Source organism: Marmota marmota, unplaced genomic scaffold, assembly GCF_001458135.2.
Source record: "Marmota marmota marmota unplaced genomic scaffold, marMar, whole genome shotgun sequence".
NCBI classification, from domain to species: Eukaryota; Metazoa; Chordata; class Mammalia; order Rodentia; family Sciuridae; genus Marmota; species Marmota marmota.
The window spans coordinates 9,468,081-9,481,196 of NW_026000169.1; the positions used below are offsets into that span (position 1 = coordinate 9,468,081).

At 39.2% G+C, this 13,116-nt stretch overlaps 1 protein-coding gene across 1 annotated transcript in view; it reads right to left on the reverse strand.

Moving 5' to 3' along the window:
- Window positions 1-13,116, reverse strand: part of St8sia1 (ST8 alpha-N-acetyl-neuraminide alpha-2,8-sialyltransferase 1) — a 137,022-nt gene that overhangs the window by 48,718 nt on the left and 75,188 nt on the right. The window contains exons 3-4 of the mRNA XM_015498303.2: window positions 10,301-10,410; window positions 4,515-4,607 (exon numbers count right to left, since the gene is read on the reverse strand). Of these exons, the coding sequence (XP_015353789.1) occupies window positions 4,515-4,607; window positions 10,301-10,410 (203 nt within the window). The remainder of the gene's footprint in view (window positions 1-4,514; window positions 4,608-10,300; window positions 10,411-13,116) is intronic.

A 13,116-nucleotide genomic window follows, 5' to 3' on the forward strand; every position in this document is an offset into this window, starting at 1 on the left:
ATACAAGAGGAAGTGAGGGGAAAGGGAAAAATAATACAAGGGGGACAAATGAATGTCAGTAGAGGGGGCAGAGAGAGAAGAGGGGAGGGGAGGGGAGGGGAGGGGGGATAGTAGAGGATAGGAAAGGCAGCAGAACACAACAGACACTAGTATGGCAATATGTAAATCAATGGATGTGTAACTGATGTGATTCTGCAATCTGTATTTGGGGTAAAAATGGGAGCTCATAACCCACTTGAATCAAAGTGTGAAATATGATATATCAAGAATTATGTAATGTTTTGAACAGCCAACAATAAAAAATTTTAAAAAAAATTTTAATTCATCATTTAATACTCTGTGTAAAGATTACATTATTCATTATTTTTGGAAAATCCTCAACCCTTATCTCTATCGTATACTTCCACAATTCCACTTTAAGGTAGCCCTTCTCATTTTACTCTGCTTGATTGTGGGGGGTGCTGGGGATCAAACCAAGTCATTTTGTTCTATATGTTTTTGTCTTGCTTTTGTATTTCCTACATCCTCATATCAAGAAAAGTAATTTGCATTATCTTCTAGTTCACCAATTCTTTCTTCTGTTACATCTAATATGGTATCTATCCATTTCAACAATTGTACCTTTCATTTCTAAAATATTTATTTAGTTCTTTTTCAAGTCTATCTAGTTAATTTTTATATTCCCTTATGGGCCTGGCCTGTCATCCTTATTTTTTCCCACAAAGATTTCATATTTAATTATATTACTGCATCTGACAATTCAAGTAAGTTCTCAGGCTTTTATATCTTATTTTTTGTTTGGTTTTTTGTCTCTGAGGACTCTGACTATTGATGGTTTATGTACATTTGAGTGTTTGCTTATGAGCTTCTATTTGAACATAAAACATGGGAATTCTGAGACCTTTCTTATAGAAGAAAATCCTTATACTTATTTCTACTGGGAAGCTGGGTATTGCTACTGACCTGGGGCCACACAAATCTCAGGCTTAACATGGGACACAGGTTAACATGGTAAGTACAGGGCTTGGTCTCCAGTTCTAAGTTTTGGTATCTGAACTTTATAATTCACAATGCTTGGTCTGGTTTTAGTTCTTGATTTTCTGTTCTGTTATGGGATTTTTGGGGGTGGGGTATGTAAATACCCTAGGAGTTTTGCCTAAATTTGGCAAGTCCAACAATGCATTCTAGAGTATATTTTATCCAGGAACAATATGAAAGGCAATAGGAGAGTTCTTGAGTAGCAATTCCAGATGCTAACCAGGATGGCTGCTCCTGGATGCCGCTACCTTATTTCCTTTATCTCTGGACAATCCTCATGGTAAATAATTTTATTCCCAGTTGAAAGAAGATAGGGTAAGTAACTAGGGTTACATAACTGGCAAGTAGCAGTCCTCATTGGTACTAGAACTTGAAAACACAACTGTTTAAAGCTAAAATCTATGTTTCTCACTACTATGCAATACTTCCTCTAAGACACAAACTCCAGAGATTCACATCTTTTTAGGGGTGTGTCTTTTTCTTCTCCTACATGCTATCTCTCATGCCCATTTTAGCACCTGCCTTCAAATTCCTTTATATCATTGCAGATGGTGGGCTGAATGGCCATGAATGACTGCCATGCTTGGGTGCAAACATTGATGTGCTGCTCTTAGTTTGGACAGAAAAGAAAAAAGTAGATAGCAGAAGAGATGGAAGTTTTAGGAACATAATCTGAGACATATCATATTGTTTTAAAGAAAAATTTCTATAACCTTTTCAGGCCCAAGTTACTTTCCTTAAAGCTTGTATTATTTTTAAAGGCCCATAAATAAAATAAGAAAATTGCTCTCCCTGTTATTATCTCTACACTCTCAATTTCCTTTAGTAAAATTAGAGGCAATAAATGATGGCTACAATCTCTTCTACTTACACAGGAAGAGATGAATCAGATTATACTTGACACCAGAAACCTCAAGATAAACATCAGGGTCTCATAGCAAGTCTTCCTAGTAAATTTAAAATTATGCACTTAGAAATTTTAAGATGTTGACTACCCCATGATTTTTACTCTACTTATTCTAAAAGCTTTTGTTTTTCTAATTCATATCAATTTAAAAAAAAGATAAAAAAGAGCAACTAAAGTTTTCCTAGGTAAGTTTTCCACTAATAGTGTTTTGAAATACTTTTTATTTAAAAAGTTCATCTCTGCAGTTCAAAAACAACTAATACCAAAAACTATTAAACTTCCTTTTTTTGTGGGCGGAGTGTGCCAGGGATTAAATTTGGGAGCACTCAACCATGGAGCCACATCCCCAGCCCTATTTTGTATTTTATTTATAGACAGGGTCTCACTGAGTTGTTTAGCACCTTGCTTTTGCTGAGGCTGGCTTTGAACTCTAGATCCTCCTGCCTCAGCCTCCCAAGCTGTTAGGATTAAGGCAAGTGCCACAGTGCCTGGCTTAAATATCCTTTTAATAGATAAATGAAAAATTCAGTTTGAGGAAGATTTGGAAATATAATTGTTTATGTATCCATCCATTCTATAAACATTTCCCATACATGTCCTTAATGCCAAGCAATGTACTGGGGTCTCAAAATACAGGAAAAAGATTCTTGGCCCCAAGATGCCCATCTCTGTTCTATTGCCTCTATTATGTCTGAGAGGAAATACATCAGACTTGCTGCCTTTTAAAAGTGGGTCCTCATTTACCAAGTTGGTTACCCCCAAAGTTCAAAAATGAATTCTTAATGTCATAGTAAGATAACCAATTAAGTTTCAGTTTTTATTTTTAATAATTTTTTCAAATACTTAGTACCTCTGAAAAATCATGAACTCCTGATTTGAGCAAAATGGCCCACTGAATTTTCAACTCTATCAAAAACTCAGAAATAAAGCTTCAAGAGCTTGAATTGACCCCAGTGAATTTTACCCCTTCTGTGAGTAATGGAGCCCTCAGAAAATATCATGAGAAGTATAGACATGCATGGACATGAAAATATTTTATAAACTTGAGGAAAGGGTCTCTGAAATTTATAAAAGCTTTACCACAGATGCAAATACCATGGTCATGTCTTTTCACTGTGAACAGCTTCATGGCTAGAGTCTCATGTCATTCCCAACCTTGCAGTCCCTGTCCCAGAGTCAACTTCAGAACACATTTAATGAATGAGTGAATTCTGTTCTTCTGTTCTTAGGAAGTTCCCATTTTAATCTTCCCTCTCCCCATGAATTTCCAGATCCTCAACTTCATTTATACATTTTCTTTTCTTTTTGTACCCAGGATTGAACTCAGGGGCACTTAACCACTGAGCCAAATCCTCAGCCTTTTTGGTATTTTATTTAGAGAAAGGATCTCGATGAGTTGCTTAGGGCCTTGCTAAATAGCTGAGGCTGGCTTTGAACTTGCTATCTTCCTAATTCAGCCTCCCAAACTGTTGGGATTATAGGCATGGTCCACCACGCCCAGCCATTTATACATTTTTCTAAAAGTTATTTGCTCAAGACAAATCTGACAGGCTAAAGAACTCTCTTTCTCAAACTCTACTTTCAGAATTTTCCTCATTTCACCTCACCAAAGAAAGCTGAACCTCCTAACAAATATTACAATGATGCAGTACAGACTACCAGGCCAAGAAACAAAGAAACATTTCCAAAACAGCTTCTCAGGAAATACCCCCCCCCAAAAAAAAAGAAAAAAAAGGAAGACTATCTCTAGATGAAACAGAAAGGGGCTGTGCTTTATTTCATCCAGGGAACAAACTCTGGGAGTTCCCCATACCTTACTTACATGTTGAATAATTAGAGGTCAGAAGTGAGATGATTATATTGGATCTTACTGTAACACTTATTTTAATTCATTCCTTATTGTGAGATACAAGGTCTCAGAACAGTGTCTTTCTCTTTCTTTCTCAGAGATTGACTCATTCTCTATAATGAACAGTCCTTAGAAGGAGCTGCTAACAACTTGCAGGTAGGCTTCACCAACCAGAGACCTATAGCAGCTGCTGAGATCTCTAGAATTGATGCAGAATTTTCCACCTGCTCTCCCAAATATGATATGATATCATATCATATCATCAATAGAGTATAATTGCACATTCTTGTATACTCTGACAATATTGCTATTTTAATGCATGCATATGCACGAGATGGGACATTTATTTTTATTTTGTTGTATTAAATCAGTTCACCGTTGCCAAACAATAAGTTGGAACTGAAGCCAATAAATTAGAAAGTAGTAGCAAAGAGTATACAGAATATTGTGCTGTTTCTTCAAGCAAAACAATTGATCTTCATGTTATTTCTACTATCTCTAATGGCAAGCAATAGAATCCCAGAGGAAGCATGAAACAGTGTTTGGATTCCCATAATCCTTCCTAGTTTATTTACGATTCTCTCTTTTATCCTTCCTGCCTGCCCAGATGGTTTTACTCTTTGTTTCCCGAACTGAATTATGCTTACTTCCCTTAAGATGCTAAATACTTCAAAAGCTTCCCTCTTTAGTTCCGTACAAACTGAAGTTATAAACTCTTACCTTTGCCGAATTATGCTGGGATTAGCTGTCACTAAATGACTTTTGGATCCAACATCTTTAGTGTATTCACTTGACAAGGGAGGAAGATTGCATCTAGAGACAAAAGAACAAACACATTAGAATGATTTGCATACTTTTAAATCAAGTCAGTTAAAAATGACACAAATAGGAACTTTAATTCTAACTCAATTCACAAATAACTGTTTTTACCATCATTCCCTTTGAATAGACATTAGATGACTAATTAACCATCAGCATCTTCAAAATGCTGTCAAAAAACTAGTGCTGTTTTAGAAGAAAGAAAATGTCAGCTACAGAGTTAAATGATCTATGAAGGGGAGAGACAATAAGTAGAATGTATTGGTTCCATTTAAAATATCTTTGGTGTAATAAACTTGAAATTAGGGCTCAGGAGGTAGAGGACACAAGACCTACAGTGTTCTCTGCATACCCCTAAGACCCAAGAGACACAGGAATTATGTGTGCTCATGTTTTTCTTTCTTTTCTCAAAATGTAAATTATAATAGCACATTCAGGGCAATGTACTGTTCACCTAAATCAATGCATGTCTAATTTTTGTGTAGGTGGTCAATGCATAGGTTGATTATTGGTGAAGACATAATGACCTGTCATCCAAGGAAACACAGTGACTCTGCACCATTCTTGTTCAAATAGAAAGAGTACTGGTGCTATTCCTAGTGAGAAAAATAGTCACTCCCTCTCACCCGCAAAACACCACCCCATAGTCACTCCCTCCCACCAGCAAAACACCACCCCAATTTTGATTATTCTTCTTGGTCAAACATCTTAACAATGATCTTCAATGGAAAATATAGCCAATTCAAATGCAAATCTCATGGTTTTCTTCCTGTGGGACATTAGACAAGTAAACTAATTTGCTGGGCCTTAGCTCCCCCATTACATAAAATGAAGACAATGATTTCTTTCTTGTTGGGTTCTTGTAAAGACTAAAAAAAAGAAATGTATAAAAGTCCCTACCTTCATGCCTTATATAGAGTAAGAGTTCAAAAATGTCTCAATTAAGATATGCTATAGAAATATTAGTTATATATTTATGAAAATTCCAAAAGAGCCTATCTTTTCCACTAGTTTTCTTCTATGAATGTGTCCTAATTGCTCATCTCCACCCATATGCCTAAATTGACTCCTGCCACATCACAGCATCTATAACTTTCTATGACTTCAAAAAACCAAAGCTTCATTTATATATACATAAAACTATCTTACAAATATCGAGATCTCTGCCAGCTACTAAAATTTCCCTTAAAATGTGCCCCAGGAGATGGAACCATCCATGCACCCACTCAGCTGATCAGCTCAAGCTCCGTGATTTTGTTTTTACCCTGTGACTCCTACCACATCACAGAAATACATCAGTGTTGACTTAGAATATTCCTTTCATCTGCTCTTAGATAAGGATATACTAGTTCTTCTGAACTACCCACAGATCAGTTGGTCTGCCAGTTGGTAACCTGTGGCATGCTCACTGAGGTCTAACACAGTGAGCATTGTGTCACAGAGCCCACTTCTGAGGCATCTCCAGTCTAGTGGTCACCCATACCCCATGCAGTTTCCTGAGGATGTTCCCAAGGAGTAGAGCTGATGGGCTGACAAGCAGGCTGGGCAGGCATGGAACTGGCTGTGGTCTCGTGACTTAACTGTCCTTTGCAAGGATGAAGATAACTTCTGAGCTAAAACACGGACTAAAATTTGACCACTAGTCTCATAAAGCAGCTTTGATCTTGATTTCCCTCAGTAACATCTGAGAAGAAACCATTTCATACTAAAACTGTCAGCTCTGAATACTGCTGGGGAGGGCTGCTAACCTGTTTTGCCATTATTAAATAATTGGGGTTTTTTTGTGTTTAAACAAAAAACAAATAAAAAAATAAAACAAATTGGTTTTCATGAGTAAACACTTTGTTTTTCTGTGTGTTCCATGGCTCATAGGTCTGAATCCCTCCATCCCTCCTACCACAAAGTAAAAGCTCAAGAAAAACTGGAAGATATTGGTTATATCCTATAATAGAGGGAAATACTTAAAACAATAAAGATAATATTTTATAATTACATTTCTGGAAAATAATGACAATGCATTTTAGTGTAAATATCTGCCTGAAGTTCTTCTGCGCAAATATCTGACAATTTCCTCTATCTCTTTCCTTAGGCACGCACACTATAATTTTAGCTCCTCAATTGCTAAATTGATAATTACATAGATTTACATAAAAGGCACATTTAATATAGTTAAATTGTTTCTAATAAGGCATAATTGTGTAAAAGTGTTTCAAACTTTGCATTATCGTTTTTTGGCACAATTAACAGATATTAACGGCTAAAGTATCTTGGTAACAGTACTCAAATTACTAGAAAAGATCTGATCACAGAACTGGTGGGAAATAAATATTCTTTGAATTGGGGAGTGGAAGTAGGTGAAGAGCAGGCTTGGTGGAGAGGAAAACTTACATAAAAAAGCATAAAATCACTGTGAATTTTTTTATATATTTAAGTGCAAAACACGCATTTGAACATAATTCAAAATTATGTTTCCTTCATTGTCACCCTGAACCACCAGATTCTCCCCAAGATACAATCATTGTGACTTCTGTCTTGTAGATCTTCCAGATAAACTGAATTCACTAATATTCTTTTTTTTCAAGTGCTGCTTTCAGTTATAGTGCAAATGTGTACTTTGAATAATGGGAAATTGATTTTTAGCATTTTAGAAGATGTGTTTGAAAATATCTAAGCACAGAAAATCATACAAGAGTCATACCCTAGTCCTAAGGAATCTGGGCTGTAATCTGGTATAGCAAAGCTACAGGAAGGGTTTCTGGATTATTTGCTCACTTTATCTATCCGTGAACCCAATAGTGTAGGATCTGACAGACTACAAGCTTTCTAATCCACATTTACTCACTAAATGTTCAAATTTGAATACATGCTATTAATAATTTTCTAAATGTGCCCCTAAAATGTGCATTAAGCAAACATTTATTACAGTCAAGTAATAATTTATCAACATTTATCACTCCCATACTGTAAACCATAAATAAGACTTAAAATTTCAAATGTGTTATGAAAACAGCATGATTCTTGAAATTAAAAAAAAAAGCACGTTATGCAGAGCTTCAGTTAGATGCTACCTTTTCTGGATCCTATTCAAGCCTCACCTCCCTCATCATTCTGTGAACATGATGCTTAACGCTGTGCCAGATGCACTAATCACAGGTACTCATTAATCCTGAACTTGACTATATCGACAGAGCATTGCATACAAGGCTAACCTAATGTGGTTTATTTGGGATAAATAGGGCACCACTAGATTATCCCCTGGTCTTCTACATCTTAAGTTGAAAATACTAATCTTCCTAAGGATAGTCACACACGCACATAGGCACGCACGTGTACACATACACACGCACACACCCAAGGAGAGTAAGGAATAATAAATACATTTCTTGTTCTGCCTCTTTCTCCACTGTATTAAGACCATTTGAAGTCACTTAACTTCTCTTGAACCTGTGAGTTTAATACTATCTATTCCTCGTTTCTTACAGTGTTTGGAAAGAGCAAATAAGCTTATACGTGAGAGCAATTTGAAAAGTTAAACTAAACTCTATAAACTCTGTTGCAATGATATGGTGTTCATATAACCATAGATAAAATCAGAGTTGCTGCACAACTGGAAGCCTGGAGGAACTGCCACTCAGACCCCCACCCCCCGCCCCCAGATTGCAAAACTGAGCCCCAGCAAAGGTAAATGATAGGTGGTAGGCCACCGACCTCGTCAAAGGAAGGACCTGTCCTCCAACCCTTTGTGTTCTTTGCTGACTCTGTGGCCTCACCTAATACCAAAGTATTGGAATGAGTACCTGCAAATACTCAGGCCTCTGTCCTTGTCCTCTCTCCATGCTCTCTAGGTGATTTTTCCACTCCTTTGGTTTAAATACCTCTCAGCCCCATCTATAACACAGTCCCTGCTTCTCGGGGCACTGCAGAAGCACTTGTTCTGCCCACAGTGGAATGAAGAGGATTCAGCCCAGAGCCACTCTTCCTCAGAGTCTCCCACTGCCCCCACTATGTGTCTGAATTCCTCTTATTACAGCAAGTACGCCTTCAGGATACAAGTCCCTGACAGAATTGATGAACATATTTCCAGATCTAGCTTGAGTTGCAATATGCAGTATGTGCTCAATGAACAGATTTTGCACTTAGTTAAGGGAACTACTTCTTTATTTTTTTTCATTTTCCTATTGTTTATATTGCAAAAAGAAAAATCACAATGAAGAGGAAAACACAATCCTACACTGGAAAAAATATGCTAGGGCACCCCATGAAGGAAAGGTAGGTGTAGAAAGACCTCCCCACTCCAGCACAGGCTTCACCAAGCGAGAGGAAACGTCTTCCAAGGAGCCCAACGCTAATTCTCTGAGGGGAAACTTGGCCGCCCCTGAGTAAATCAACCTCTTAAAATTTAATTGTCTTTACTTTGCCCTACCTCACTTAGCTCGAGCTTAGAAGCAGGTTAGGGTTCTCTTTGCTGTCTTTTGCTGCTCCTAGACAGTTACTTATTTGTCTTTGAAAACAAATACAAACAAAAAATCTCCATCCTCCCTCGCTCAGCTTCCTGGCCTCTGTGTTGTTGGTGGTCCTCAGCCTTCCTGGCCATTGGGTACTTGGTGCCTAGTCAATCTCATTTCAGTAAGACTTTAGGGTCCACCTGAAAGACTCCCCTGTGCAGTCTTAGGGTTCTTTCTCTTTCTTAGTAACAAACTGTCTTTTCCTACAATGTATCAAGTCAACCCCAGATAACCTCAACTCTGAAATCTTATACCCTTCTTTGACTTCACCTCCCACTCGCTCCTGGCTCTCAATGGCCCTGGCATTTGGCCTGTTTCCCTTCTCTTCCACATCTCAGAGCCCACTCCCTATCCTGCCCGGGCTTCAGGGTGTGCTGCTTCACAGGCTCTCCAGCCAGAGCCCTCCATGTTGCCACACCCTGCCCTTCCTCCCTCTCACCAGATCATCTCAAACCTGCACCACTACATTCATTTTCCCTCTTGTCTTCACTTCTACCCCAGCGGCCAAGCATGTCTGCTCAAACTCGCACCATGGTGCAGGTTGCTGGTGCACAACAGCCTGAAGGTCTGGCTGGATGTGTCTTAGCAATTCCTTACCACATCCCTGCCTCCTGTTTTTCCACTGGAACTGATGTGCATGTCGCCACTCTGCTCAGTCCCTTTAACAAGCCCTCTCCTTGTTTGAAAGCTCCTCCCCTCCTCCTTTCTGATTTTCCTAGTCACGCACAGATCCAATCCTTCTTCAAATCCCACTTGCTCCTTTCAAATGCTTTTTGTGAAAAACTAAGAAGAAAGGGTATAGAAGAAAGTGAATAAATTAAAATGTCTATTCATTCAGAGCTAGCTTTAGTGGAAGAGCAATTTTAAAAGTTTTAATTAGCCAAGTGCATAATCTAAAAGAAGATCTGAGTGTCTCTACTTGTCCCCACTGCCCTTATGAGCCGCAGAGTGGGTACCTCTGCCACCTGTGAGCCTTCTTGCTTTGGATTTCCTCAGGGCAGGTTCCCTCCATCCCCTCAGCGCTCTTCTAAACTCACTTGTATATGAGCTCGAGGGGACACTAAAGAGCGTGCAACAGCTGATTAATCACAAGTGACTAGTTTTGAAAGGCCCCAGGGCTTATGGGAGGGATGGGGGGAAAGGAGAGAAGGCAGAGGCCGCGCTGTGGGTGCTCTCTCTTACCGCATGACAAAATTTGCTTCATCTATTTGACGGCCACAGCCACTCTTCTTCAGAATCCCACCATTTCCCACCACCGCGCATTTCTTCAATGGCAGCTGGAATGGGGTTGCCTAGCAACAGAAAACAAGGCGGGTTTTCACTGCAAAGAACACACAACTGCTCATAAAATCATTGTTTACAGCAGACCCTTGGGAGGAATTTGTATGAAGACTGAGTGGGGCAAAAAGAACATGTGGAAAGAAAGATGCCAAGAAGTTTGTAAGGAGCAAACTAGCTGGTTCCTTTGAAATTAAGAAAGCAAAACAGAAAAACCTCCCCAAAGTGTATTTAAATATAACAACATTTTTTTTCTTTCACATATTGGCCAAACACATAGTAGAGGGTGTTTGCTATGGAAAATACAAAAATCTAAACTAAACACAGGATTATTTTGAAAGGCATTTTAAGCTGTGAATAAACTCAAATGAATTCTATTCCATTTGACTGCAATTTCATTCATTTATACTATCAGCCATTCTCTCAACAAATGTTTCTGAGCATTTCCTATTTTAACTTTTGGGGACAGATACAAGGTACAGAAGTCTCTGTCCTCAGGCTTCTGAACAGAGGACAGGAGGTGAGGAAGAGGTGAGGAGAGTGTGAACTTTAAGTAGCAAACACCGTTGTGAGCTGGGCTATTGCAGAAGAAAAAGCACACCAACTGCCAGGGGAGGGGCCTGGAGGAGCAAGGTGGCCCTTCTGCTCAGCAGACTTGATTGGGGGAAAGCTTCTCACTTGAGAAGAATCTAAAGAATAAATTGGATTTTGCCAAGTAGAGGAAGCAGCATAAACAAAGGCATAAAAGTATTTTCTGGGAGCAAATGTTGTGTTTATAAGCAAATGAACACTGCACGGTTCTATCTAGAACTCAGGAGGCACTAAGGAGCAAGTGACTTGCATTGAGCCAGATAGCATGTGACTTTCTTTCTGCAAACATTGCACTGGACTGCAAAGAAAATTTTCAGTGTACCTAGTGTTCCCTGAGGTGCTATTTATAGTACTAGAGAATATGGAAACCCAGCTATAGCTCTGAAAACAGAATGCATCATTTGGCCTCTTCTAGCTGGGTCAGCAAGAACTGCTGGGTACAGAATTTCCTGCTTGCTGAAACAAGGCACAGCAGGTGGAGTTCTTCGGGGGAAGACCTGACATATATATGTAACTGGTACAGAAAATAACTATATTGATAGTAAGCAGGCCACTGTGGATGAATAATATGGACTATACCAAAAGAACAAGTGGAATTAATACATGAAAATACATTAAAATGGTCTTGCATAGGCATGAAGTAATTAAACCATGAAGGAAAAACAAACAAACAGGAGTCTCTGTGTCACTGATAGCTGAAGTGGGCACTTACTATAGCATAAGATTTTATTCCGCTGATTTCTGTATGTAAGAGGAACAGCATGAACTATGGAAATATTGTTGATAAAGATGCTGTTATGGTTTAGATGTGAGGTATCCCCCAAAAGCTCATGTGTGAGACAATGCAAGAAAGTTTAGAGGTGAAATGACTGGGTTATGAGAGCCTTGGCCTAATCAGTGTATTGATCTACTGATAAAGATTAACTATGTAGTAACCATTGGCAGGTAGGGTGTGGCTGAAGGAGGCGGGTCCCTGGGGCATCCCTTGGTGGTATATAGTTTGTGGTTGTTGAGTACAGCTCTCTCTCTCTCTCTCTCTCTCTCTCTCTCTCTCTCTCTGCTTCCTGGTGCAATGTCTTAAGCCACTTTTCTCCACCACACTTTTCTGCCATGATGTTTGGTCTCACTTTAGGCCCATAGCAATGGGGTCAACCATCTTCAGACTGAGACCTCCGAAACCATAAGCACTGAAATAAACTTCTCCACTAAACTTGCTCTTGTCAGGTCCTTTGGTCACAGCAACAATACTAACTAAAATAGATGCAGTACTTAAAGTATAATGCCTAGCATTTGCCAGCAGACAGTTAGGAACTCCCTGCATTACTATAGCAGAGATCAGTCCAGAGAGGAGGGACAGGCAAGGAACAGCATCCTATCACATCCAAAATGATGCATGACATTTTTCTCAGTTACTATTGAGAGGAGGGTTTGGAATCAACATTAGAAAAACATTTATTTAGATCTATAGTTGTTAATTGAAGATTTACATATTTATTCTCAAGTTAGCTTGTTTGTCCCACAAAATAAGTATCTACTGTGTATCAACCACTGGTGAGTGACAGGGACACAAGTAGAAATCTATGTTCCCCAGAAGCTTGTATTCTAGTGGGAAAAACAGATAAGAAATAAAGAAACATAAGTCAAATGAATAATGTGTCAGATGGTGACAAGGGCTTTGCAGAGAAATAAGCACTGGCACAAGAGGCTCAGGAGATGCGAGACAGGAAATGCAATTTGAATAGGGTGATGAGGGGAAGGTTCCCAGGAGGCCTGCAAGCAAATCCCTGCCAATGAGGAAACGCACCCAAATATCTGCAGGAAGCACTGGCACAAAGACCTTGAAGGAGGGAACATTTCTGGGATGGGACAGGGAGAACAAGAAGCCTGCTGTGTCTGGAGAGGAGTCAGCTAGGGAGCCAAGTAGGAGAGGAGGTTAGAAGGCTAACTGGTAGGCAGCTGGGGGACAGATTCTGTAGCACTTTGTAGACTCTTGTAAAAGCGTGGGTTTTTATTCTAAGATGAGAATCAAGTCTCTACAACAAGAAGTCAACGTGGGGAGGGCAACATTACAGCATATGTTGGAGCAATCGCTGTGTGTGCTTCTGTGTGAACAGGCTGTAGGTTGTCGT